The 25536-nt window shown below is 38.6% G+C and overlaps 1 protein-coding gene and 1 long non-coding RNA gene across 2 annotated transcripts in view; both read right to left on the bottom strand.

The window, feature by feature from the left end:
• Positions 1-1090: 1090 nt before the first annotated feature.
• LOC122832599 lies at positions 1091-8087 on the bottom strand. The gene is made up of 3 exons (XR_006370853.1): positions 7865-8087; positions 1250-1593; positions 1091-1170 (listed from the first exon to the last, which is right to left on the bottom strand). It is a non-coding gene; the product is annotated as an uncharacterized LOC122832599 (long non-coding RNA).
• Positions 8088-18558: 10471 nt separating this feature from the next.
• The window catches only part of LOC122832680 (protocadherin-16-like), a 91153-nt gene continuing 84175 nt past the window's right edge, over positions 18559-25536 (bottom strand). The window contains exons 17-21 of the mRNA XM_044119673.1: positions 24769-24920; positions 24387-24517; positions 23811-24097; positions 23551-23692; positions 18559-22592 (exon numbers count right to left, since the gene is read on the bottom strand). Of these exons, the coding sequence (XP_043975608.1) occupies positions 20008-22592; positions 23551-23692; positions 23811-24097; positions 24387-24517; positions 24769-24920 (3297 nt within the window). The 3' untranslated portion in view covers positions 18559-20007. The remainder of the gene's footprint in view (positions 22593-23550; positions 23693-23810; positions 24098-24386; positions 24518-24768; positions 24921-25536) is intronic.

Here is a 25536-nt window from a genome sequence, read left to right as displayed (position 1 = left end):
CTTCTGCATACCAGAAAGGGAAAGCATTTTGCATCATATTTTTAATTTAATAGTATTTTCAAACTTTGGTTTGAAGCCTTACCCTTTTTACGTTCATGATTGCATTCTCACTGTGTATTTATCAGAAGGCAATATTTAAAAATCTTAAATATTTTAGGATTTTAAATATTCCTAAAATATTTAAGGAGAATTCTAGGAATATTTAGGATTTTTCCTAAATATGTAGGAATATTTAGGATTTTCCCTCAGAAGGCATCATCAAAAACCTGCTAGTCTTGACTTACAAACCAAAAAAATATATATATCACACTGCAAGAAATGCAGACAATAGTAATTAACCAAAACACAGAGTTGAAGAAGGCATCCACCCTTCTAGCTGTGCTCTTCTTATCCAAAATTGGGTCAGGGGTTACAAGGCCCAGGACATCAATTTCCCTAGTGCCACTGTTCAGCTCATTTCAAGGACAGAAGGGATAAACAGTGTCTTGTGTCTTGGGACCCAGGAAGCATCCAAATAATAAGTGCCACGCTTAACTATAAGGCTTCTCTCATCTGATAGAAATCCTTCGCTTATTTCTAAGGCTTGCCTCACCTACAGACTAGAGGAGGGTCATTCCATCCTCTTGTTTCCAGGACTCGGTCAGTTTGGTCAGAATTTGGGCAGTTACTGCAGACGTATGTAACTTTTGGAAAAAACATGCTTTTCCATATTTTTTTGATACCATCACTATGTTGTAACACTATGTTATGAGACAGACGATCTGAAAAAAAAAATCGAGCTCCTCTGCCTTCTCCCTATGAACCTGCTTTCCTTTGAACAATCAATCAGAGCCAGAAGGAGGGTCTTAGCGCTGTCAGTCACCCTTCTGTACTGACAACACCTCTGTTGTCTGCTATGCTACAGCTGGTTCATGACAACACAGGCTGCCATGAATGCTCCAGCTAGTTAGCATAGCCACAGATGATGGCAGATAAATGGTTTTCCTGGAACTGTTAATCGCATCTCGGTCATTAGCACATTATACCATGTTGGGGTTTAGGTTTCTAGCCCACATGCAGAACACCACAGGAGAGAGAAAATCAGTTGAAGAATATTTATTGTAATAATAAACCAGTAACGATATTGGTGTGGTTTGGGTCCAACTGGAGGATTCTGCTGACTTCAGCTCTCTACGGAACAGCGAGAAGGAATGGTGAGTTCAATGGCAGCTGGGAAACGGGATGTGTGAAAAGTGAAATCTGTTCTTACTTTCTGGGTAGAGATGATCTCGGCTAGAGGGGTTGTATAGTGTGGGTCCCGGATGGGCAGCAGAGCTGAGCGAGGTCCAAAGGCTCGGAGACGGCTTTGGAGGGCGGACAGGTAAGTTCTGGAATCCATGATGATGGAGGGAAAGGTCCGACTGCCAGCGGGCAGGAGTGGCGGACAGGAGTCAGGGGCTGGTTCAGTTTGCTGAGCCTACTTGATAAGGTCTTCTATCTCCCAGGTTACCGCTGCAACAGTGCAGCTGGGAGGCAGGATAGTGGCGGGTTTTCGTTCCGAATCATCAGATGAATGTTGGCGAGGCAGGGCATCCAGTTTTATATTACGAGAACCTGGGTGGTAAGAGATGGACAGGTTAAATCTGGAAAAGAAAAGAGACCAGCAGGATTGGCGGGGGTTTAGACTTGTGGTCCGTCCAATCCAGCACGGGATGTTCCACACCCTCCAACCAGTGCTGCCACTCCTCTAAGGCTAATTTGATAGCCAGAAGATCTCGGTCGCCCACCCCATAGTTACGCTCTGAGGGAGACAGTCTGCGAGAAAAAAATACACAAGGATGAATTTTATTATCAATCTTGGAAACCTGGGAGAGGACGGCTCCCACGCCGGTATCAGATGCATCAACCTCGACAATGAACTGTTTCTTGGGGTCGGGTTGAATTAGCACAGGTGCGTTGATGAACAGGGTCTTTAATCTCTTAAAGGCTGCCTCTGCCTCCGGGGTCCAACTGAAAATGGTCTTAGTAGAAGTAAGGGCTGTTAAAGGTAAGGCAGTCTGACTGTAGTTGCTGATAAAGTGGCGGTAAAAGTTGGCAAATCCGAGGAATCTTTACAACTGCTTACATATCTCAGGGGTTGGCCATTCCAACACCGCCTTAATTCTCTCTTCCGTTGGCCTTACCTGTCCGCCCTCGAGCACGAAACCAAGGAAAGTGACGGATGAGTTGGGAAACTCGCATTTCTCTGCTTTAACGAACAACTTGTTTTCCAGAAGATGTTGTAAAACAAGGCAGACATGGCGTTTGTGGTCATCTATAGACTTAGAATAAAATCTCTCAGCAAGTCATTCATAAAAGCTTGGAAAAATGTGAGAGCAGTAGACAGTCCAAAAGGCATAACTAGGTACTAGAACTGGCCCAATAGGTGTCTTGAAAGCCGTTTTCCAGTAAATGCTAGGTGTTTCTGAGATCTAATTTGGTGAAAATAATAGTGTCGTGTACGGGTTCGAAAGCGGTGTAAGACGAGTGTGACCTATCTGCATCGGTAGAATTAAGCACAACGTACATTAGGTAGAGTGACAGCACTAAAACACTCCTTCTGGCTCTGATTGGTTATTTTTGACCAGAAGCAGTACATTTCTTTACACTGCTAGTAGTACTTGGAGATGGTGGAGGAGCCTAATCTTTTTACAGATTATGTCTCATATTGTACTGTCACGACATGGAGACAGATATGTACAAATATGTAAAAAACATATTTTTAAAATATATAAAATAAAAGTTACCGGTACATGAGCTTTAACAGTTGATCTAAAAAGTTTCACACGTTAATATTTCATAATGCAGAATTCTCACATTTAATTTTTTTTCTTATTTTTTTACATAAAAGCCTCTCTCCCAAGGAAAGGTTACTTAGTTCAAAGTAGTGTGTGACAGTGTCTTGCACTTCACTCAACAACGCAGTGTGTGTTAAGTCAGCGAGATGCGTGAGGAGGGTCAGACTGGTGTACTGAGTGGAAAATGTCACTTTAAAACACACAGTGGTGAACGCTTGGATGAAACTAAGGTAGTAGATAGACCATTTATTGCAATGATGAATTATCCTTCCACTGAAGCACAATCAGTTTATTGTTAGCATTTCTACATTACGTTTGAAACAAATTACTTCTTCTAAACCTTCCTGAACATAAAAAACTGAGACATTTGGTTTGAGCCAATAAAACCATTAGAGTTTTATTGGGTCAATTATAGCTTCGTTGCATTTTTATAGTGACTATAAAAATTCACTTTTTTAAAAAAAATTTGCATTTTCATAGAGTTAAGAACAGTAATTAATCACAGTGCTTGAGTGTGATTAATTTCATCACATTTTTTAAGAAGTTGACAGCACCAGTCACAATACATATTTCATGTATAGAGAGGTAAGGCAGGAGTTTTTTTTTTGCTTCTTCTCTGGTCTTTTTTTCACCACAACAGACCGGAGCAATGCTTGCATTGCGTCAGGCAAGACCACAGTCCAAATATTTATCCCATTCTCCATCCTGCCATCATCTCTGAACAGGACAACAAGATACTTTAGCTCCTTTACTGGACCCAGAGGCTCACGCCCTAACCAGGAATAGCGATTCATATTTTTCTGGTTGGGAACCATCGCTTTAGAAGAGTGAATCCCTCTCAGTTCTCATTCCTCTGTAAACTGTTCCAGTACATGCTAAAGGCAGTTGCTTGAAAATCCTAACAGTACCAAATCACTGGCAAACAGAAAACATGAAAGCCGAACATTCCCTTACTAGCTATCCTTCTTTCTATAACTACACTTTGAGATTCTGTCAATGAACATGAAAAACAAGGAAAGGGAAGCCCTTTGCTTTGTTCAGTCTCCAGCTCCTTGTTTCCTTCCCTGTCAGAATTATTTCAAAGACATGTTCAGAAACCTTCTTCAGTTCCATAAGGAAAAAATTACAAACTCTGATTCTAAGCTTTTAGAATCTGCTCAGCAAGTCCCTGAAGGTAAAGATCTGGTTCGATGTTTCACAGCCGAAAAAGCCACACAGCACCTTATAAATCTGAGGTGAGTCTATTGGCCTCAGCCTCCTTCCCAACAGCCTGAAGGGAAGCTGAGAGGTGTGATTCCTCAATAGTTGAAACACACTCACCGATTCCCATCATTAAAGGCCAGGCACACTATTCCTGTTTGATAGAGATTAGGTGTTGTCCTAATCTGCCATGTGACTTTGGTACCCCTAACATCGTCCAGAGCAGGAGTCTGCAACCTTTAAAAGCCAAAGAGCCATTTTTGCCCTCAGTCCAGCTAAATAAAACTAGTTTAGAGCCATGAATACTACTTGACTTTTTGAAAAAACAACTTATAATTTTTTTTTATAAATATTTAATACAGAAAGTATGTTGTAATTTTTAAAGAATGACTATTTTCCCCCATTTTAAGGTTTTAATAAAAGAAAAACACACAAAAAAATTCAAAAATATGACGTTTTCTTATGGGAAGTTATTTGTATAGTGTCGAGCCTCATAAGAAAAATAGATATAAATTTAAAAAATGACATTTAATTAAAGGATGCCAGAAGTAATTATCCCATGAAAAAGATCATATTTGTTAAAAACTTCCGTGTTTATGTACAATTTTTAGTCAAAGTAATAAAGAGCCATTGTGGAAGGTCCAAAGAGCCGCTCTCCATACTGAAGCCATAGGTTGTAGACCCCTGGGAATATCGTTAAAATCTTTTGTCACAGCATTTGGTTATGCAGTGTGTCGAACATTTCAGTTTAGTTTAAACAAAGAAAATATTCAGGGTGAAAAATAATGTCAGGGAGCAGCAGTAAGGTGTTTAATTTTATTTTTCAGTTTTAATTGAAAGCTTTTGAAGACTCTATGAATGGACCAGGAGTCACAAAGACGCTGCTTTTAAAATGGGCAGAATCTTATTAAACTTAGAAGCCATTTACAGTTTTTTTTTGTTAACTTCTAGGTGAAAATCATGATTCACTTTCCGTTCTTTGAATATGAAACTATCCACTTTGAACCTTTAAATCACATGTTCAAAAAGAAAAATCAGCACCTTTTCATCAACCCAGTGCAAAAAGTAAGTGTTTCAGACTTTTAACAATTGGGGAAGTTCAACTTTAATCACAGAGTGTGAATTACACCGAGCTGCACTCAGATGGTCTGATTTACCTTGTCACATTTAATTTTTCAGCATGTTCCATCTGGAGTTGTCAGTAATTAGCATATGCTGATATCTTGGATATAAAGCTCTGCAGCTCTGCCACAATCAAACCTTGATTCCCTTTTTAAATTTTAATAAACAATACATTATTTATATTTCATTATTGTACTGACATGTTCTTTTGATCTTTATCCTCCAACATATGGATCATGAGTGGTACATTACAGGAAGTCACTTTTTTTCCAATGAGTCTTGCAAAAATAGACAATCGTAATTAACACTGATCCTTCCCTACAGTTTGGCTGTTTCATTCCACAGTTTTTCATGAAAATGCCAGAAGCAATCTGTGCTCTCCTATGATGTTTAAATTTAGAAATTTTTACTGCATAATGGTGACAAATATGGAGAGAGGTTCCTTTTTTCTTCTCTGTCTTTGGAAAATTATTTTTATGTTAGAATGAGACTTTTGTGATATAAATAACTCGCACTGCTTATATTTTGTCACTTTAGCACATATTAGGTGTTAAAGAGGCAGATGGTGACAGTTTTAGCAAACTATATGTGAGATTAAACTCCACTCTTTATGTGTTACTTTTTTTGTAAACATGTGTAATTGGGTCCATATTAATAGTTGTATATTTTCACAAAATATTTTCTTTAATGTATTTTTCCCCTTATACTTGACTGTCCTTGTGTTCCTCTGTGTCTGCTATAAGGCGTTTGGTCCTCCAGCTCCGCCTTACTTTCTTCTTCTTTTGTTCAGGGTCCTCCAGCACTACTATAAATATTACGTTATTAATTTCCTCATCCCTTTTGTTACTCATTCCACTGGGGAGAGGCAAGTTGTATAATCCACTGGAATCCTTTCATTTATATTGTTCAAATGTTTATGTTTCCTTCTGTATTAATGATAGGTGTTTGGATATTTTCATTTGAGTTGCTATCACGCCTTTATAACATTTGATGCATGCTAACACTTTTATTTAGTATCGCTCGGGTTGGAGAACTGGAGCACATGCTATGTGCTAATGCTAATATCTCCCAATTAACAGATTAAATAAACGGAGACCGCCTCCAAACCCAGACTTGGTGTTTTGTGGTTTGTCAGATCACAACGTAATATACATGTAACTTCACATGTGAAGTTATTTTTATGTTAAAGGAACAGTTTTTCTGCATGCACCAGTTGCATTCCTGTCCTGGGTTAAAGTTTCAAATTCAAATGCTTTCTTAAAGCTGTAAAGTTTTTCAATCATGAGGCATTACTTTTATGTGATGCTGCGTATGTGACAGTGTATGTGACAAAATCTGTCTTGCATTAATATTTCTGAACAATATTAATGCCAAACCTTTGTAAAAGGTGAATTATCTTTACACCTCCAGGAAGTACCTGTACACTCAGAGCATCCAAATTAAAGCACATGGGGCTGTAAGTTAAAATTCTTTCCACAAACTCTGTGCCATGCTTGTTCAGTTTTACTCAGTAGTTCAGTAGTATTTCAAAAATGTCAAAATACTTTGGATTCCACCATTCTTACCACATTGTTATTTGATAACATGCTGATTTACAGATGAAGTCTGTCTCCTGAGCTAAGTGAAACCAGGAAAGATATGAAGACTGGCAGCCTGAAATACACATGCAATATAAGCTTTGTCATATTCTACATTTTACAGGAAAGGCACTCACTGAGAAGGACATGGATCATGGCAAAGCCATAAAAAAAAGCAACAGCTGAGAGAATTTTGACATTTTTGAGACAAAGTGTTCCCTACTTGCATTACAGTGGAGAGGTATTTATGCTTCCACAGATTCTTACTTTTCTGTCACATTTAACTTGGGTTCATATCAATAAAAATGCCAAGTGATGATTAAATTTGTTAAGGGTAAAAGGAATCCAAACCATACTGATCATTTACGTGAAAAAGCAATAGACATGACACAGGCCCTGCCCTGTAGAGCTGTCCTCAACAAGCCAACTGTTAAGGTTGACTAACGGACCTCAATGTGCTATCCAAGACATTTATTGAGTCATTTTTGTTTTATAAACTAACACTGAGGCAAAGATGGCAGGCCAGAAAACTCTCTAACTAGTCCTAGTTTAGGTCTGTAAAGTTATTAGCGGGAAATAATGGAGAAATCAATGATAAAGCCCAGAGGAAAAATGAGGGACACAAAGTCTGGTTGGATGTCAGTGTGAATGCTGTGGGATGCACTTTGCACATACAAAATGGGTGAGTAATGACTTAATAATACCGGCTTGTGAAAATCTGCCTTCAGGAAAATGCTTAGAAATAAACAGTAGTATAAAACGGTGTTTAAATGCCAATATAGCAGTTAGCGCAGTCTGTTTTCATGTTGCCATGGAGCTACTGTTGGAATCTACATGCAAATTGTACAATTTTGCTGTAAAAATAAAAACACTACACCTTTGTGAGCTCGCCCTCCCATGTGGCTGCCTGGAAACCACAGGGATGACTTCAGTTGACTGTAAAATATGTAACTGCTTCTTTTCAGTTACATAAAAAGAAGCATGTATTGATCTGGAAATTATTAGATGATTTTCATTGTTGTTTTAATTTAACTGAGTTGTGTTTATTGACACTTAGCTGTCAGCCGTGAGTCATGGAGCCTGAGTAGTTAGCAGAGAGCTATCACTAAGTGTGTTATGACAAAAACTGCGATGTTTACTACCAGTTACCTTCGTGGTGCTGACTAACGTGGTAGCTTCCGTCCTTCAGCTACTTTCAACTGGATATGAGGTCAGCTGCAGTCCATGATCCATTTCTTGCGTTATTCCAGACTTCTTTTTTGTTTTGGAAATGTAACAAATTGTATTCCGCCCTCTACATGTTCTGGGTAACGGCTGTCGGGATTGCATATTACCCACTGACAACTGGGACCGTGATTATCTATTATTTTCCTCAAAATTTCTCTCACTGCAGTGTGATTTCTATGATAGATACTGTCAATATTTTCGTAGTACTGTTCTTGGAACGCTGATTGCTCAGTTGCTGACAAGTGCCCTGAGATGATTGGGGGAGGATTGCTCTACGTCAACCTGGGGGCGGAGCCGGCATCATGTCAATGGACCTTACCAGAGGGGCCGCTTTTCATTGGCTGATGCACATTCTACGTGGTCACGTGGGTGGCCGTCTCACAAACACACGCTTCTCGTTAGCTAAGTACAGCATAATAGCAGTTCTGATACAACTTCTACACCTTGAAGCCTGTCTGCTACACAGTCTTACGTTAGCTAAACAGATCAATATGCAATGTGTACTGTATCTGACACACACTAAAGATTTTATTTTAGCAGAAAAGGCTTTGGACTAAATTGTTACTCGTGTTAGCCACTCTAGCACAAAGTACAGCTGGTCAATCAACCATCGCTGTGTTCAGGGAAGCGCTGTTTAATAATCCAGAAATAAATATCAAGCCTGGAAACTTGATATCGTAACGGACTGAATGTTTTGTTTTTAACGTAATCTTTGCTCGTCTTGCGGGGGCGCAGGCGGTTGATACGGTAACAGGTGTGCTTAAACCACAAAGAGAGAGAGAGTAAAAAGGTACGAGTGGTTTTGAGTTGATCACCTGTTCGGGTTATTTTACTTTTGTTTACCTTTGCTGTGGCGCATTACAGCCGCTGTAGTTTCTAAAGGCTGGACTAATTACGTCGTTCGTTTGTGACGGTCGCATCGTCATTCATAACAAACATCAAATAGAAAAAATATATTTCATAAACTTTTAACAAACAAATGGCGTCTTTACCTCAACAGAGCTCTTTGGTTCCTCTTATCAGTCTATAGCTTCTCATATTGAGGTCATCAAACCAAATTTCAGATCTACCGTAACTGACTGACTGACACCTGCTGGCCTCAGGTTTGCAACCAGCTTGTGACTGAAAAACCAGTAACCTCCTCCCAGATGATGACATGAACTTGTTATTTCCTCTGTCTATTGTAGTAGCTGATATATTGTGAAAATCCTGTAGAAATGATGCATTAATCAGTCATGTTTACATAGAAACAACGCGCTACGAGGCTTTGCTTGTGAGACTTGCGGTCACGTGGGTCGGTTGTGGGCGGAGCTTGGTAAGGTCCATTGCTTCCATAACTGCTTCTGCCAGTCTTAACTGGCAGTCAATGTCCTACGACACAATGGAAGAATGTGTGTCCACTTTTCTTTGCTAATTTGTTTCAGTTTCACCATATCTGAGAGTTTCCCAGCATGGATAGTCACAGCTTAATTTGTTATAAATTAAGATTTGACTTTGTTTTGGATCATTATCCTCCTTGCAGAACCTAAACACATTTGCATTTAATGTCATGAACTGTGTGATGAACATTGTCCTTTTCTAGAAAGCAGAATTTATTATTCCACTAATTACAGCAAAGGCCGTCACACTCCTATCTAGACATAAATAATGCAATTTATGTTTTTGGAAATGTGTCTTTCTGTTTTTGTTTGTCAACCAAATAATCAAATTTTCCCCTGGGGCTTCTTCTATTGTTGCAGTCTCTTTGTTAAGCCTGCAGGGCTTTAGAGCAGGGGTCTCAAACTCCAGGCCTCGAGGGCCGCAGTCCTGCAGTTTTTAGATGTGCCACAGGTACAAAACACTGGAATGAAATGGCTTAATTACCTTCACCTTGTGTAGATCAGTTCTCCAGAGCCTTAATTATTCTATTCAGGTGTGGTGCAGCAGAGGCACATCTAAAAGTTGCAGGACTGCGGCCCTCGAGGCCTGGAGTTTGAGACCCCTGCTTTAGAGGTTGCTCTAGCTTCTTTTGTGACATCTTGTCAATTTGTGGATAATGGCTCTCACTGTGGTTTGTTGGAGTTCCAAAAGCTTTAAATTTCTTTGTAACCTTTCCAAGCTGATAGATTTCAATAACTTTCCCGTCTTCCCACCTGAGCCTGAATTTGTTTAGGTCAGGGGTGCCCAAAGTCGGTCCTGGAGGGCTGGCATCCTGCATGTTTTAGTTCTCTCCCTGATGGTAGTAACAACCTTTTCAGCATGTCAATGTTCTTCTTAGGCCTTCTAACAAGCCATCATTTGATCCAGGTGTGTTAAACCAGGGAGAGAACTAAAACATGCAGGATGCCAGCCTTCCAGGACCGACTTTGGGTACCCCTGGTTTAGGTCGACATGATCTGTTGCTTTTTCAGATCCTTTATATCACTCCATCTTGTCAGTGCTATTTAACAGATTTATTGATTCTGCATGTTTGGCAGTATCTAGCCTTGGTTGTGGTTAGTGAAATAGGAAAGAAAATGTGGTTAATTGCAGTTATTTATGATTTAATCAGGGAGCGATTTCTATTTTATTTGACACAAAAGGTCAAGTTTATTTGACCTTATGCAAAATGTATTTTAAAGTGTGTAAAAAAAGCAATTGTTTAAAACCTTTCTCATGGCACTGTATGTTTTCAGTTGAATGCATAATAATCCTTTACATACATTATTTTTAATTGGGGAAACTTTATCTTAATTTATCTGTGGTATGATGTTTTTACAGACTACAGTTTTAACGCACTGGAGTCAAATATTGTATGGGTTTATCTTCAAATCTTATCAATGTGAAATAAACTTTTCAGTGTATGTGTTCCACTGCAAAATAGTGGGACTTCAGTGATAGTTTTCATGCATTTGTGTGGAACCAACATGCAAAGGGCTAACAGGAAGGGATCACCACACACAATGAATGTGTGCTTTGAATTGAATGTAACCTTAGCTCACTTTGTGGAAGATGAGAACATCAGTCCAGTTATGTTCAGCTTGTATAAAACAAGAACAACAAGAACAAAAAGCTATGTGGTTTCTACTATGTGCTACCATGTGAATAGTTTGTGACCACTGAGAGTAATAATCTAGCTTTCCAATATTCCACTAATGGTTAAAAAAACCGCTTGGCTATGGGCTTAGCACATAGTTTAGAATTATTCACAGTTGAAGGAAACTGTTGGGTAGAAATCATTTAAACTGTTGAAAGACAAATGTTCCAGCGACCTAAACAATTTACAACCATATTCTTTTTGCATTTCTTTGGCCTACACCATTGTTATTTTTGACCAGGAGCTGTCCTTTAACTCACTAGAATGCCTTAATTCATCCGTGAAACTTGGAGGGTGGAGGATTGCAACTTTCCTTTATTTTAGAGTCCAAATAACTTTGTTGAAAAGCCTCCAGCTGATCCAAAGGGCTGCAGCAGGGTTTCTGAGTTGAACTACATTATAAATCTGCTGTTTTTAGCAGCTCCTCATGTGCTCCTAAATACCAGAATAGATCTTAAACACTTCATAGAAGTATATTATTCCAAAAAAGCACTTTGCTCTCAGAGTGCATACTTGCTTGTGGTCTCTAAAGTTTCTAACTGTAAAACGTGCATGCACGCTTTTATGCTACTATTTCATGTCACTAACTATGTGGCACTCTCTCGTTCTCTCACCCACAGCTTGTGACTTTTTGCTCTGTGATTTTTTTCAGGCAAAGATGATGGGTTTTTCCCCATGGGCTGCTGACAATGGAGGAATTGTCCTTGCAGTATTAGTAAAAGACAACCATCAACAAAACAAAATAATTTAATCAATGATTAGTTTCTAAATAGTTTAATGGGTGTTAGTTATTTTAGTCAATAAATTAACACCCATATGGTTTGTGTCCATGTTTTTCTACTACTACTACTTTCATGTCTTTTTGTGTCTCCAAAACAGAAAGTAATAAAATGGAGTTTAAATGTTGAATCATGCCTTTGTAGTTAACAGTCAAATAAGAAAATAAAAGACAAAAATGTGCTGGCTATTTTATTCACCTTAAAACTGGTAGGAAACTGGCTTTGTTTCCAACCTTGGCAATGATGCTAAGACTAAATCTTCTACCAGCTATGCCAACAGATAGAAGAATGAACTGGCAGGAGAACAATCATTATATTCATTGACTGTAGATCCAGCTTCGACTGTGATGACTGGATTGCCTTAAGGAGATTCTTTTGCAATTGACCCATGAAAGTAATAACAGTCTGGTCCAGATTCAAAGCAACCTCTTTGAAGAATTAACCATAAAGGTGAGTGTGCTCTGAGGAGATACGGTCCCTTCATTCCTGTTGTCATCAAAAGGAATTCAAAGGTTTGACACAAATCTGTTCATGTTATTATTTTGGTGAAAAAGAATTCACTTTTAAACCAAAAATCTATCAGGTTTGCCATAGATGTGTATAGACAATTCAGGCATTGCTTAGATGTAATTAACAATTTCCACATTTAAAAACTGAAAAGAAGTCTGAGCAGTTGTCACACAAAGAAGACGGACAAATCCACTTGAGGTCTAGGCCACTGCCATAGATCATGAAGTGTTAAAAGAAAAAAGAACACATTGTAGAAACATCCACTGGGACCTGCAGGAGTGTAGGGCTGCTAGCTAGGGATCAAATAAGAAAACTTAACAGCAGAGGTCTTTGGTCATAGTCCTGCACCTTTAATCTGGTTCAATACTCCCTAATCAGATTGTTCAATAACTCTCTCAGCATCCAATCACATTTGACCAACTCCTATTTAATTTGATTCAGAATTGTGTATATGTAAAAACTACAGCAATTTTGAAAGCCATGGCCTATTAATAATATTGATAATGTCCTTTTTCCTATTTTGACAAATGATGAATTTTCCCCTGCTTTGTATTACAAAATGGGTACATCAAAACAACAATTATGTTGTTGTTTTTCTTTAGTTTTGCTGATACATAAAGGGTGATTCTGTCTAGTTTTGAACTTGGATTGAAACAGAGTAAATTCATCTTTGAATGAAAATTGGGTTGTGTCCCTGTTGTGCTGAAGTTGCTTATAAAGTGTTTATTGCTGCCTTTTATAGTTGTTAAGGCTTTTTTAAGAGATACCAACAGATTAGTGGGTTCGATTTAGCCTTGTCTGTAAAATACAGACTGATGTGAATCAGTGATGAGGAATACTTGCCATCAGCACAGCATACTGCTGTGAGTCATTACTCTGTGGTGAACGGCTTCATTTTAATTCCTGTACTGCCTACAATGTTTTTCTCCCCACCAGACTGACAGATTATAACACATTTGCCCAGAAAATGAATTGTTACAGATATTATCATATAAACTTGATTGAGAGACAATAAACATGCTTCAATAAATATTTTTTCAGATTTCAAGAAATCAGCATCACCTTAACTTGAAATGTTCACCTTAAAAAGACTGAACATATGTCATATATTTAAAAATAATGTGAACAGAGTTGCTGTGAAACTCGTCTGAGGGACTGATTTATTTTTTACGGGTTTTCCCTGTATGTTGTAATTTATTGATCTCTGACATCATTGTTTTTCAGTCTCAACAACTTGCTCAAATAAATTTTCAGAGACTATTTCAACTTCTGCCTTCAATTAAATGTACATTATTCAAAGGTTTTGCAAGCGTCTCTTGCAAAAATGTATTTCCCAAACCTGCATAGTATTTTGAATGTAGAATGAGAAATACATTTAAATGCAGGCATTTAAAAAGGGTGAACTTAAGACAAGTTAAAAAAGGTAGAAACAAATCAAAACAAAGTCGACCCTGAAACACAAGCAGATGGCCTGGTAATGGGAAGCAGGCTGGCCTTGTTGCTAAGTGACAGGGTCTAAGAAGAGAGTCCATAGTTTTGGCCGTGGTTTTGCAGGAAAAACACTTCTCCTCCCTAGTCTGAGCCACCCTTTTTCTCCATAGTGCTGTGGTTCTGACGCAGTGGGGAAGGATGGAAGGCAGGCCTAGCCAAATGAGAAACAGACACTCTTCACCCCAGTATTGCCTATTTCTCCTTGTGGCTTTTTTTTTCTTTTTCTTTTTTTTTTTTAAAGAATTCTATCCAAAAATAGATTTGGGGCTCGCGTGCCATTGGGTTTTGAAACCTTCCCCCCAACCCCCCACTCTCTCTAGTCACGCAAGTAGCCTGGCAAGACCTTGAAGAAAGAGCAGGGGAAAAAACACAATTCATGAGAGACATGAAGATCGTAGGAGTGGGGGGAGTCTCTTTGAAGAGTTTGGAGAAAGGATCATGTTAAGCTGAGGATGGGATGCTTTGGACCTTGGCCATCTGTTGAAACAACAAGAAGCAGAGACTTCCGTGCAAGCTTCAGGTATGAGGTGTTTATAGGTAATCCAAGCATGAGTGGAAAGACATTGCTCAGCTTCATATATTTAATGAATGGAAGCCTGGGTTTCACCACAGAAGAGTCTGTTCCCTACAAAAGCACAAATGCAAATATTCCCAAGCCCTCTCTTTGTATGGGATGGATGTCTGCCACTGATTTTTATCTTTTCACAAGTCTCTTCATATAAAACGTCATCAAAATGTGAACGCCACCTTGGTTGTAAAAATGAGAAGTACCCTTGAAACCTTGTTAAATGCTTTTACAAGTCTGTCTGTTTTGGTTGAGTCACAATAGAAAATACCTTTAAACATAAGGCAGAGAGAGTGACAGATAGCCAAAGCATCTTCTGTGCAAGTCATGTTAAAACCATTGCATTCTTGTCATTGTCATTTTTCTTGCAAAGCTGGAATCCTGTTTCTGAGGAGCAGGAATTGGAAAACCTTCATAAGAGTTGTGACCATTTTCTTTCAACAAATGTTATATGCAAAAACAAAATCTGGCCACTGTACTCTTCCTCCTAAACTGTAGTCACTGTAGACTCAGTTACTTCTCCAGGTACATAACTGATAGACTGATTCATCCACAGAATTTTATTTTTCCACTGAGAGTGGGGACAACACATGAGAGAGTCGGTGCTAATCTTTACTAAAGCGGACCAGAAAGTGTATCCCAACTATTGAGAAATGGCACTTCTCAGTCTACTGTTGTAAAGGAAGTTGTAACTGGTCAGTTATTGGATCCAGGAACATTGAGACTTTCCTGGCCTTGGGACAGGTAGTAATTTCAATACTCACTGATTTTGCAAACAGCTACATTTCTCCACCCCTAGGAGACCACGATGAGCAGCATCTGGAAACCGTACTTGTTATGGCCAATGGGTTTTATGCTCATCGTGTCATGGTTTATGGGTTTTACTCTATGTCTCATGCTCTTTGAGATTTTCTTGTTTTGTGTGGAAGTCTGGATTTTTCCAATGTATTTACATGTTCTGTTTTGTGGTTAAGTTTATTTTATGTGTTATTATGATATTGCTTTGTGCACCTCTGTTTTTTTCTCCTCCTGTTTCTGTTTGCTGTTTTTTTAGCTGACTCCCCACACATGCAGTTTGTTAGATGATTAGCCCTGACAAGAACTTAGTTCTTTTTGTTGTTGCCAGCATGTCATCAATGTTTCATGAGTGAGCTGTTCTTTGTTTCAGTCTTGTTCCATTGTTTGTCAGTGGATTTAGGATGTTATAGTCTGCTTTTTAGTGTTTTAACTGTTTTGATTCTTAGAATAAATAATAAAAAAAAGCTTTTTTGGGGGGAGCTCTTCATTCTGCTGCCTCTGCTCATGAGTCTGCATTTGGGTTTTACTTTGTCAAGTACACATGCAACCCACACCGTTTGCCAATACTAAAAGATTTGTTTAAAAGTTCCCATTAAACTGACAAACAATACTCTGGGAAAGTCCAATGAGGTCTCAACAAACCACAGAAAAAGAGAGCTCAGGTTTTAGAAAATGTGATGGAATAATGAGGAATGCCATTCAAGTGGTTTGCTATCAGTTGATCGGGAATGATGTGTCTAAATGCGTGGCCAAGCTCTTCAACACAACAAACTTGCATTTCTCAAGAAGTAGAATTTTCATGAAAAGCTTATTCAAGACATTCAAACTCAACATGTGGTTTGAGCTAGAATGAATGGTGGCAGCTTTTACAGTTGTGACGCTCGTTGTGTTGCAATAAGAAGACAATGTTGCATCCATTTGGAAGTGTGCAACGCAGGTACCGGAGCAAAATTACACAACATGCATGAAATGACTTGAGCAGCATATTCCTTGATCAAAGTGTGTAACTGATCAGCATGTGTAGCAACACTCACTTCTCCAACAGGTTTAAGGATTTCAAAGAATGAATGTTTGTTCTGTGGAAAACAGCTTTAAGCATGAATATCATAAACATAGAAAACTACATATACCTTTGCTTCACTTGCTTGCTCATATTACTGAGAAACTGAAAAAAAAACATTAATAGCAACGTTTAAAACCAGCAGAGGTACCATTTTTGTATTCTTTCTACAATATAGTTTACCACAGCTGGCTCATAGTGTCTCAAAAACCATTAAAACACCCGTTTAGTCATATTACAATGAAAAATATCAATTTACTACACTGATACTTTTGTGATAGACCAACAGAAATCAGTCCATTATCATGAGGTGTAAGAAAAGTGGTGAATATATATTTTCACATATCTGAAAAACTTGGGATGGACATCTACTCAGACTCCCTGAGACACTTTCACTAATAGTTGTTTTGCGGTATATCTCTACCAGTTTAGAATATTTAGAGATGGACAGTTTTTGATAAATTTATTTTCCAAACTAGTTCAAGCTCTGTCAGAATGAATAGAAAGCAGTTTTTTTCAAACACTTCCTCTTGTGTACCGCTGCTCACACCTCTCCCTTGCTCTATGCGGCACTGCTCCTAGTTTACTACAACAGAGTCTGCCATGAATGCTCAGGCTAGTTAGCATGGCCTCCGATAACAACAGATAAAAGGTCTTCCTAGTACAATAAGTTATATCCCTATTATTAACACATTGATCAGAGCATACACAAATGTGGTAGACTGCGCTAAGACCTTCCTCCTGCCTTTGGTTGGTTGCCGTGTCCTTCACATTGCCTTCTAGACATGGCCAACAACTAAAGATCTAAAGATTTTCTGTTAGTAATACTTTTCATTTTGACAGATTCCATGAGCCTGCTAGCTACTTCTCCTATTATTCTGTTTAAATTAGCGAACATGTGTTGGCAAATTTTCAGTATTCCTCAGTTTTGGATGATCAAGTGGGCAGTGGTCCATGAAACATTCAAGCTAGAAAAATTTCCAAAACGTCTTCTCTGACCTGGATGGTGTGTCCCTTGGTCTTCAGAGTGCTGCTCATTCATTGAAGAAGGCCTGCTCAGAGCAGATGTATTTAGATTAAACACCCAAACGTGAACATTTTATAACTAATAAGGTGACTTATTAGTATACTTGATTATATTAAGTGGTGTCAAGGTAAAACAGAGCTGAATACAAATGCGTACCACGTTTTTTGGGCGTTTTCTTTGTTAAATTAAATTAAATTCACCATCAGTTTGTGTTGATCGGCCATAAAAAAAATTCCATTATAACAAGTTATTTTGTGATAAAAAAAAAGTACTTTGTCAAGGCAAGGTATATTGATTGCATTATTTTAAAAAAATAATTATTTCATGGATTTCTTACCTTTAGGAATACAATTTTTAAAACACAGGAATGACAGCAGTGACAAATCACTGAAAGCCACAACAGTGAACATAAGCAAAAAGACAGCCTGGCACTGAAGCTTGCATGCTAAATGTAAACCTTTGTGTACTAACTTTGTGTTGATGGGAAAATGATAGACTTCATTTGATTTACACGCAGCCTTTAATTTAAGCTTGCGTAATTACTTGCCTTTTGCCCTCTTACTCATATCAACTGAGCTCTGTTGTAAATACACTGACTTCTGATGGCAGATTTGGGCCAAAAAAACCAACATATTTCATAACCTGAGCCTGTTATGGACCTATAGCTTGTCTGTATCCTCAACTTGCTACTAGATTCTGCTTACTTCTATCCCATCTTGTTGAAAATGTATTTTCTTACATTTGTTTCAGGATGCAGCCTGCAGTGAGGTGCTCAAGAGCCACTTCTTTCTTGCTGGTCATATTTGATGGTGAGAGAGTTTCGGAATGGAGAATTTATAAAAGCTTAAATAGTAGATATCCTTTGAGAAACCATCCATAGGAATGAAATTGGACGATTTTACAACTTTTTTTTTTTTTTTAACAACAATCTTTTTTTCCACCCCAGCTAACACACCATACCTAAAGGGGACCTATTATGCTGGTGGGTCTTTCATTTTATGGTTTGTATGAATGGGAGTTATGGACAACTACATAATTTTCCTTTGGGATCAATAAAGTGTGTGCGTGTGTGTCTGTCACATTTAACATGTTCTTACACTTATTTTGGTTAAAGCTGCTACTAAAAACAGTCCAAAACACACTGAGTGTTCTAAAAGCACCCAGACATTTTTGACAAGAAGTTAATGTTTTTTGGTGTATGGAAAAGGCATTATGACTGCAATCCCTGCCAACCCCTCACATAAAAACCCAAGTTCATATTATGGAATAAATATGTTTAGATATTTCTAGGCCATCAATGTGAGCTTGGAAAGATGAAACAGAGGCAACAATGAGATATCAAGGACTTTAATCAGGCACTTTTTCCTTAAAACATCACTCAGGACAAGTTTAGACTTGATATGCAATATTTTCTCTTGTGTTTTTTCTTCAATACTGACGGTAAAAGGAGGCAGTTGACAATTTTTTTCAACATCTGTTAAATAAAAATGTTACAAAAAGTAGGTGCCTTTATTCAGTTAAATATGTAGTGTTTATTTTGTCATGGTCAGAATATTCTAACATTACTGTAAATAATTTATCAAGCCCCTCTTTTTCTGGGCGTGTTTAAATAAGTTTTACAGTTAAATGCAAGATGATAATATAACTATAAAACTGGCAACTAAGTAGGGGAACTATGAAGTTAAAGAAATAAACCTGAACATGTTTTCTTCTGTAAAAGCCGAAAGCACATTATGATCACGCAGATGATCAGATCTCTGTGTAAAAGCAACTGAAACATTCCTGCTTGAAGATCAAAAATCAAAATTTTTTAATTTGTTAGTTGACAATAAAAAGTTGAAATAATGTACACAAAAACTTACCAGAAAAAAAAAATCTGTCCCAAATTTGATCCCAGAATGGCCCTGTTATCGTGTTTTTAAAGTAGCAGAATTGCTTACATTTTCTGGAATGGTTCTGCTGCTGACAGAGTAAATGATTTTCCATTTTTCACATATCTGCTTAACAATTTTCACAATAAAACATGAAAAACAGTAAGGCTTAGAGTGGTAAATTAAAGCCGTTGCTCTTACTGTACAAGAAAAATGGGTGTCATGTTCTCCTTTCCTTTGTACGGTTTAAAGGAGCGTGTGTTAAGGACATTTCAGCTTTTCACATTCATTATTATCAGTTGAACATATGATCACAGAAACTTTTTTCTGACTGATGTTCCATTTAGGAAAGTAAAGAAGATCCTTCTACTACAAATATTTACAGTTATCTCATACAAAAATCTAAATTCATAAAACCTTGATGAGGAGCTTCATTTGAACCACGAGGTTGAGAATATGTACAATGTCACCAACATACAGTACGGACATACAGTACAAGCTACAAATATACAGATATAATCTGGTGTGTTCTACCCCTTGACACTTTACTGTTTTTGACAGAAACCACATGTAAGTACAAAAATATAAACAATTACTTTGTACAAAATATTGACATCATGTATAAATCTCCATCTCAATGTGCAAATTAACACTGATCAACAAAATAAAAATACATAAAACACACAAGCACACACAGAAAGGCATAATCCTTTTTGGCCTGTAAATGATGTTTTGTCTTAAAAAGCACCACAGCTTCAACTTTTTGGTCTGAATGTAACACTGTGTAACACTTATTCTCTTGAGAAACAGAACAGAAGAGAGCTGAGCATTTCAAGTTGCAGCCTATGGTCCTACAGCAGCACAAGTTTTGAACAGCAGTGACTGGGTTTTAAACCAGCAGTTTAACATTTAAATCTGCAGATCTGCCTCCTCGCTGTGTTCAAAACTGTGCTCAGTTGTGCTGATCAAGGAGGCAGAGGGCCCCTGTGAGACACTGAAGGGTGTAACTGCAGGAGAACGAGTTGCCAGTGGCGAGAGAGATGGGGAAAAACTAGGAGACATTGCGACCGAGGAAATGGACCCCTCAGCCCTGATTGGAGATCTTCTTAATGAGGCCAAGTGAGAGAAAGTCCTCGATATGGCAGGCTTTGGAGGTACAGTTTTGGCCCCAGGGTGGGCCACTGAGGTTATGAGAGGTGGAGGGTCAATCCTTGACTCTGCTTTTACTTTATGATGAAATGACCTGCGGGAATGAGCAGGAGCAGTTTCATCTTTTAAACGTGCTATTTCTGTAAAAACGTTAGCTAGGGGTTGGAACTGGGGGCACCAGTTAAGAAGGTAGTCCCAGTTGTAGCTGCCCCTCAGCTCTTCATCACTGGCCACAATGGCTGTAAGGGAACCGTCCACAGGAGGCTTCCCGTCCTCTGGGAACGTATAGTCTTTAGGCTGGGAGATGCTGAGTCCTCGCCCAACACCCACATACCCACCCCGTTCATCCCTATACACTGGCACCTGGCCAGCTATTAAAGTACTATTTGTGCTGCTCAGTTTCTTTCCTTTAAACCAGTCTAAAGGTGGTTCACAGGAAACATCTGATAGCTGATCAGCATCCTGCTGAATTCCAGAGTCTGGACCTCTGGCAGATATATGCTCCTGCATGGAGGAAGAGATGCTTGACACTCGAGGATATTCATTAATCATTCGGATTTCATCATCCTCTGCTGCTTCTGCAGAGCCCCGGCCACTGGAATGAGACGGATCTAGGGATCCCCCACGAGTGTATGGACCCCCAACATTACCACTCTGATCAGATGCATAGCCAGGAAGTGCCTGATGGTATATAATTTCATTTGCTGCTAGTTTTGTTTCCTCAAAATTATGCAGCAGAGTTCCTGAAATTGTGTTTCTTTTATGGGTTCTTTGTTCCCGTTTGTGGTGTCGCATTCTCACAAAAAATAGTGCCACAGCAATTACTATTAGAATCATTATGGTCCCAAGTGAAACAGCAATGACGCTGACAAGCAGCATATTCATGTCTGTGTTAAGGCCAAAAGATGTATGGCTCACATCAATGGTAACTTTGGCAACTGTTGTGCGAGAAGTCTCTAGAGGGCTGTGAGCAGAAACATCCAGAGTAATCAGGCGTATCTCTCTTTTAGATCGGCTCATATGTCGAGAATTGCTGTCCATCTTTATAGCAATTTCTCCAGTTGATTCATTGACTTCAAAGTAAGGAGAATTTTCCGATAATGAGTAAAGGACAATGCCATCCACACCTCCGTCTTCATCTCTAGCTTGTATTTTGCCAATGATCTGACCTTTCCTTGCTCCTTCTGGCACTTCAAATGAGAAGTCTGATGAGACAAAAACAGGATCATATTCATCCTCTCCGGTGACATAAACCTGTACTGTTACAGTGGAAGAATAATTGCCAGGATCCAGGGCAACAGCTACAAAATGGAAGGAGTTGACCTTCTCAAAGTCAAATGTAGAGCGTGCTCGTACTTCGCCTGATGTTTGATTTATGAAGAAGTCCTCTTGTCTATCTTTAGAGGTATCTAACAGGTAATACTTCAGCTGTCCAAAGACTCCCTTGTCATGGTCAACTGCATGCAACATGGTAACTAAGGCATTGGGGGGCTGGTTCTCCCTGACACTTGCAGTTACTGATTTAAGAGGGAAGAAAGGCCTGTTGTCATTTATGTCTTTGACCTCAATATTTACTGATGTCAATGCATAATGGCCTTGGCCATCAGTAGCCTGGACAACAATCATATGTGACAGCTGAGTTTGGCCATCTAAAGGTCTCTGCAGCCTCAGTACTCCAGTCCAAGGATCCACCTCAAACAGATGTGTTTCATCTCCTGAGCTTATGGAGTACTGCACCTCTCCATTGGGGGCAGAGTCTGGATCTGTGGCCGATAAATGCAAGATCTCTGTTCCCTTTGCTGTTCCTTCACTGAGCACAACAATGTAATCTGTTCGACTGAATGTCGGAGGGTTATCGTTGGCATCTGTAACACTGATTAGAACAGGCACGCTGGCGCTTCGCTGGGGGATCCCCCAATCTGACACCACAACAGTCAGGTTATAAGTTGGGACCACTTCAAAGTCCAGCTTTTCCACCAGAATCAGGCTGCCAACTGTTTGGAATCCCTGGCCCTCCAAGAAGTGCACACTGCTCTCAATCTGGAAGGTATTACCAAAGTTGCCACTGGCAATGGCAAAATCAAAACCACAGTTTTCCCGGAAAAGGTCTCCATCCACAGCTTCTAATGTGAGAACAGTTGATCCAGGAAGACCATCTTCAGAGACAGTGGCTCTGTACTCCGACTGGTGGAAAACGGGAGCGTTGTCATTAACGTCAGACACTTGGACCTGGACAGTGGCGATGGATGATAGAGATGGAGTACCATGGTCCCGTGCTTCAATTGCCACAAGAATGCTGGGATATTCAAAATCCAGTTCTGTCTTTTGGCTAATGAAAAGAGTCCCTGCAAAAAAGGGATGTTTTTAATTAACTTTTCAAAAAACATTGTTCAATGTAAACAACAGAGTGACTTTCAGTGGTAGTCAAACCCTAGAATTCTTTTCACATTTAGTCATATTACAACCTCATGTTTGAATTAGTAATGGGACTCAATTAAAATTTTAATCAAGTTAATTTCAGGGTCTGTAATTAAATAATTGCAATTAGTCCCATTTTAATTGAAAGCCATATCTCAACAACATAAGCAACATTTTCAATTCAAAAAAACTTTTTGCTGCCAAATTATTACAAAAATGGACACAAAAGCTTAACAACAAGAATATTTCTTGTTTTTAATCTGTAAAATAGGTTATTCAGTCATCAGATTAGCGCAAACTGCTATTATATCCATCCAGCTTTCCAAAAGTTACTTAATTATTAAAGAGATGTGTGAATCCTTTTGCAAAGCACTCCAGCTATTAGCAATAACTACTCAAAAACAAAATAGCCATAATAAATATCAGGACTGTGCAATTTATTGCACATAACAGCATCACAGTTATACACTACAAATTTAAGCATTTGATTATTTATTGCACACTATTGCATATTGGACATTTTAATGATATCATGCTGCCCTGATAGCTACAATATCAGGAATAAATAGTCATCTATGATGTTATTGCTATATTTGGTAGAGTTTATATCAGGTTTGGGTACAAGATGAAAGTGTAAAAATTAGTTGAGGCAAATTAATTAATAAAAAAAAAGTGACAGGAGTAAGTGAGGTTACAGCAGCTCTTGTGATTTTAGTGCATATTTTAATAAAACAATTTGTTAAATACCATGTTTAGGTTTCTATTATGTGTTATTGAAGGAGAACCTTAAAAATTGTTTGCTTTCCTGTTCTAAACATAAACAAGACTCAGTTAAAGCATGTGCAAGATTATTATAAACTCATAATATGCACTCATTATGCTTACCATTGCTTGGATCAATGAAGAAACCACTCTTAGTGGATGACATTACTCTGTAGGTAATTCTTCCATTCTCACCAGAGTCACGGTCAGTGGCTGTCAAGGTGATCAATGCACTGCCTGCTCCTAGGTGTTCTGATACGGTCACCTGTTCAGAAGCACAATGCAAATCTATAACTGATGCCTAATGATTTTCAAACAACAATTTGCTTCTCTAACAGATGCAATACGGAGGTGTGTTTAAACATGTTTGAAGGTAATTTTACCTGGTATAAATCTTGAGTAAACGCGGGGGCATTGTCATTCACGTCATCCACTAGCACAGTAAGATTGGCTTCACTTTGATGTTCAGAGTCAGATGAGCGGATTGTTAGTGTGTACCACGTCCTTTCTTCATAGTTGAGAGACCCTGTCAAAGACACTCCTCCCCCATAATGATGAACTCCAAACATGCCTTGGCTGTCAGCATCTAGGTGGAGTGTATAGGAGAGCGGGGGTCCCGAGTCCACATCATTTCCTGTAACCTGAGTGATAACTGTCCCAATAAGAGTGTCTATATGTATAGGGGATACGGGAAAAGAAAATAAGTCATTTAGGTTGCATCTGAAATGAAGCAGAGTCTATAATGAAAAACATTTTTTTTTTCCTTCATGAAGAAATATCCGGTTCTGAAAAGCCTTGACTGAAGACACAGGAAATGAATACAGAAACACTGGCAATAACTTGTTTCATAAAAAGGGGTCTGATTTTTAAACACTGAGCTCCAGTGAGCGAGCTGCCAGGGAGCACGATGCGAGGCTTTATGATAAGATCACTGAACTAACTTCCACTGAGATGCTTACCCTCAGGCACCCGGATCTCTCGAGGCAGAGGAATCATGGGGCTGTTGTCATTGAGGTCGACGATGATCACAGTGAGGGTGGCGGAGCCAGCCAGCCGTGGGGTTCCCCGGTCTGTTGCCACAACAACGAGCCTGGTGCCACGAAATGAATATCAGTATCTGAACTGCAACTGAACCCGGATGGATAAACCATCATAGCAAACAAGACAAAGTACAACCACAAACCATTTTTTGTATTTTTCACTCAACGAAAAATACTACAAGAACAGAATATACATTAAAATTTAAGTAAGTACTTAAGTAAAAATAATGATCTTTAAAACACTTAAAACTGTGACAAGTCTAACATAGAAAGAAGAGGTAATGACTGATAATAAACTCACTTTGTTTGTGTCCATATCTCCCGGTCCATGATGGCACCAGTGGTGATGCTGCCAGTCAGTGGGTCAATTCTGAACAAACCACTCATGGATGATGACCTGATGGAATATGTCACCTGACCATTCTGACCCTGGTCGAGGTCATCTGCAGCAACCTGAAATGAAAATGTCCATATTGTAGGAAAATATATATTTTTTAAATAAATATTTTCAAATAATGTGTTAGCGTAGCTTGAACGTTGGTGTCAATTGTTCATTACAACTGAGAACCACACTTTATGGTACTAAGAATGATTAGTTATTTGCACTTCTAGAATTGGAATATGTTTTGTTGTGGTTTTTTTCTAATCTGACCCTAGGTGCCAACTCAGTTTGTGATTTAAAATTTATTTTTTTCCAAATTCAGTTTCCTAGGTTTGCCCAGCAATTATTTATTTATTTTACATTATGAACATTTGGCTTCCAAACCTTCTCCAGGTTAGGTTTTATTAGCTGCTCTGTTCCCACCTAAGGCATGAATTACCACTTTAGTAAAGTTGGCTTCTGGTTTGACTGTGTGATAAAGCACTGCTTGTTTCTTTTGTGCTCTGGACAAACTTAAATTATTTAAAATATGAACTGATCAAAAAAGGTTAGGATGAGCAAACAAGGGTTAATCAACTCAACATAGATAAATGTAAAAAGACCATTTCCCCCACAAAAGTATTGTCTATAATTCAGGTATGTAAAGATGAAACAAAAGCTGGGATCAAACTTTAATTCCATATTCAG

The sequence above is a fragment of the Gambusia affinis genome, linkage group LG06, assembly GCF_019740435.1.
Source record: "Gambusia affinis linkage group LG06, SWU_Gaff_1.0, whole genome shotgun sequence".
Taxonomy (NCBI): Eukaryota; Metazoa; Chordata; class Actinopteri; order Cyprinodontiformes; family Poeciliidae; genus Gambusia; species Gambusia affinis.
Note: the sequence above shows the minus strand (reverse complement) of the source record. Positions and strands in the feature narration are given on the sequence as shown.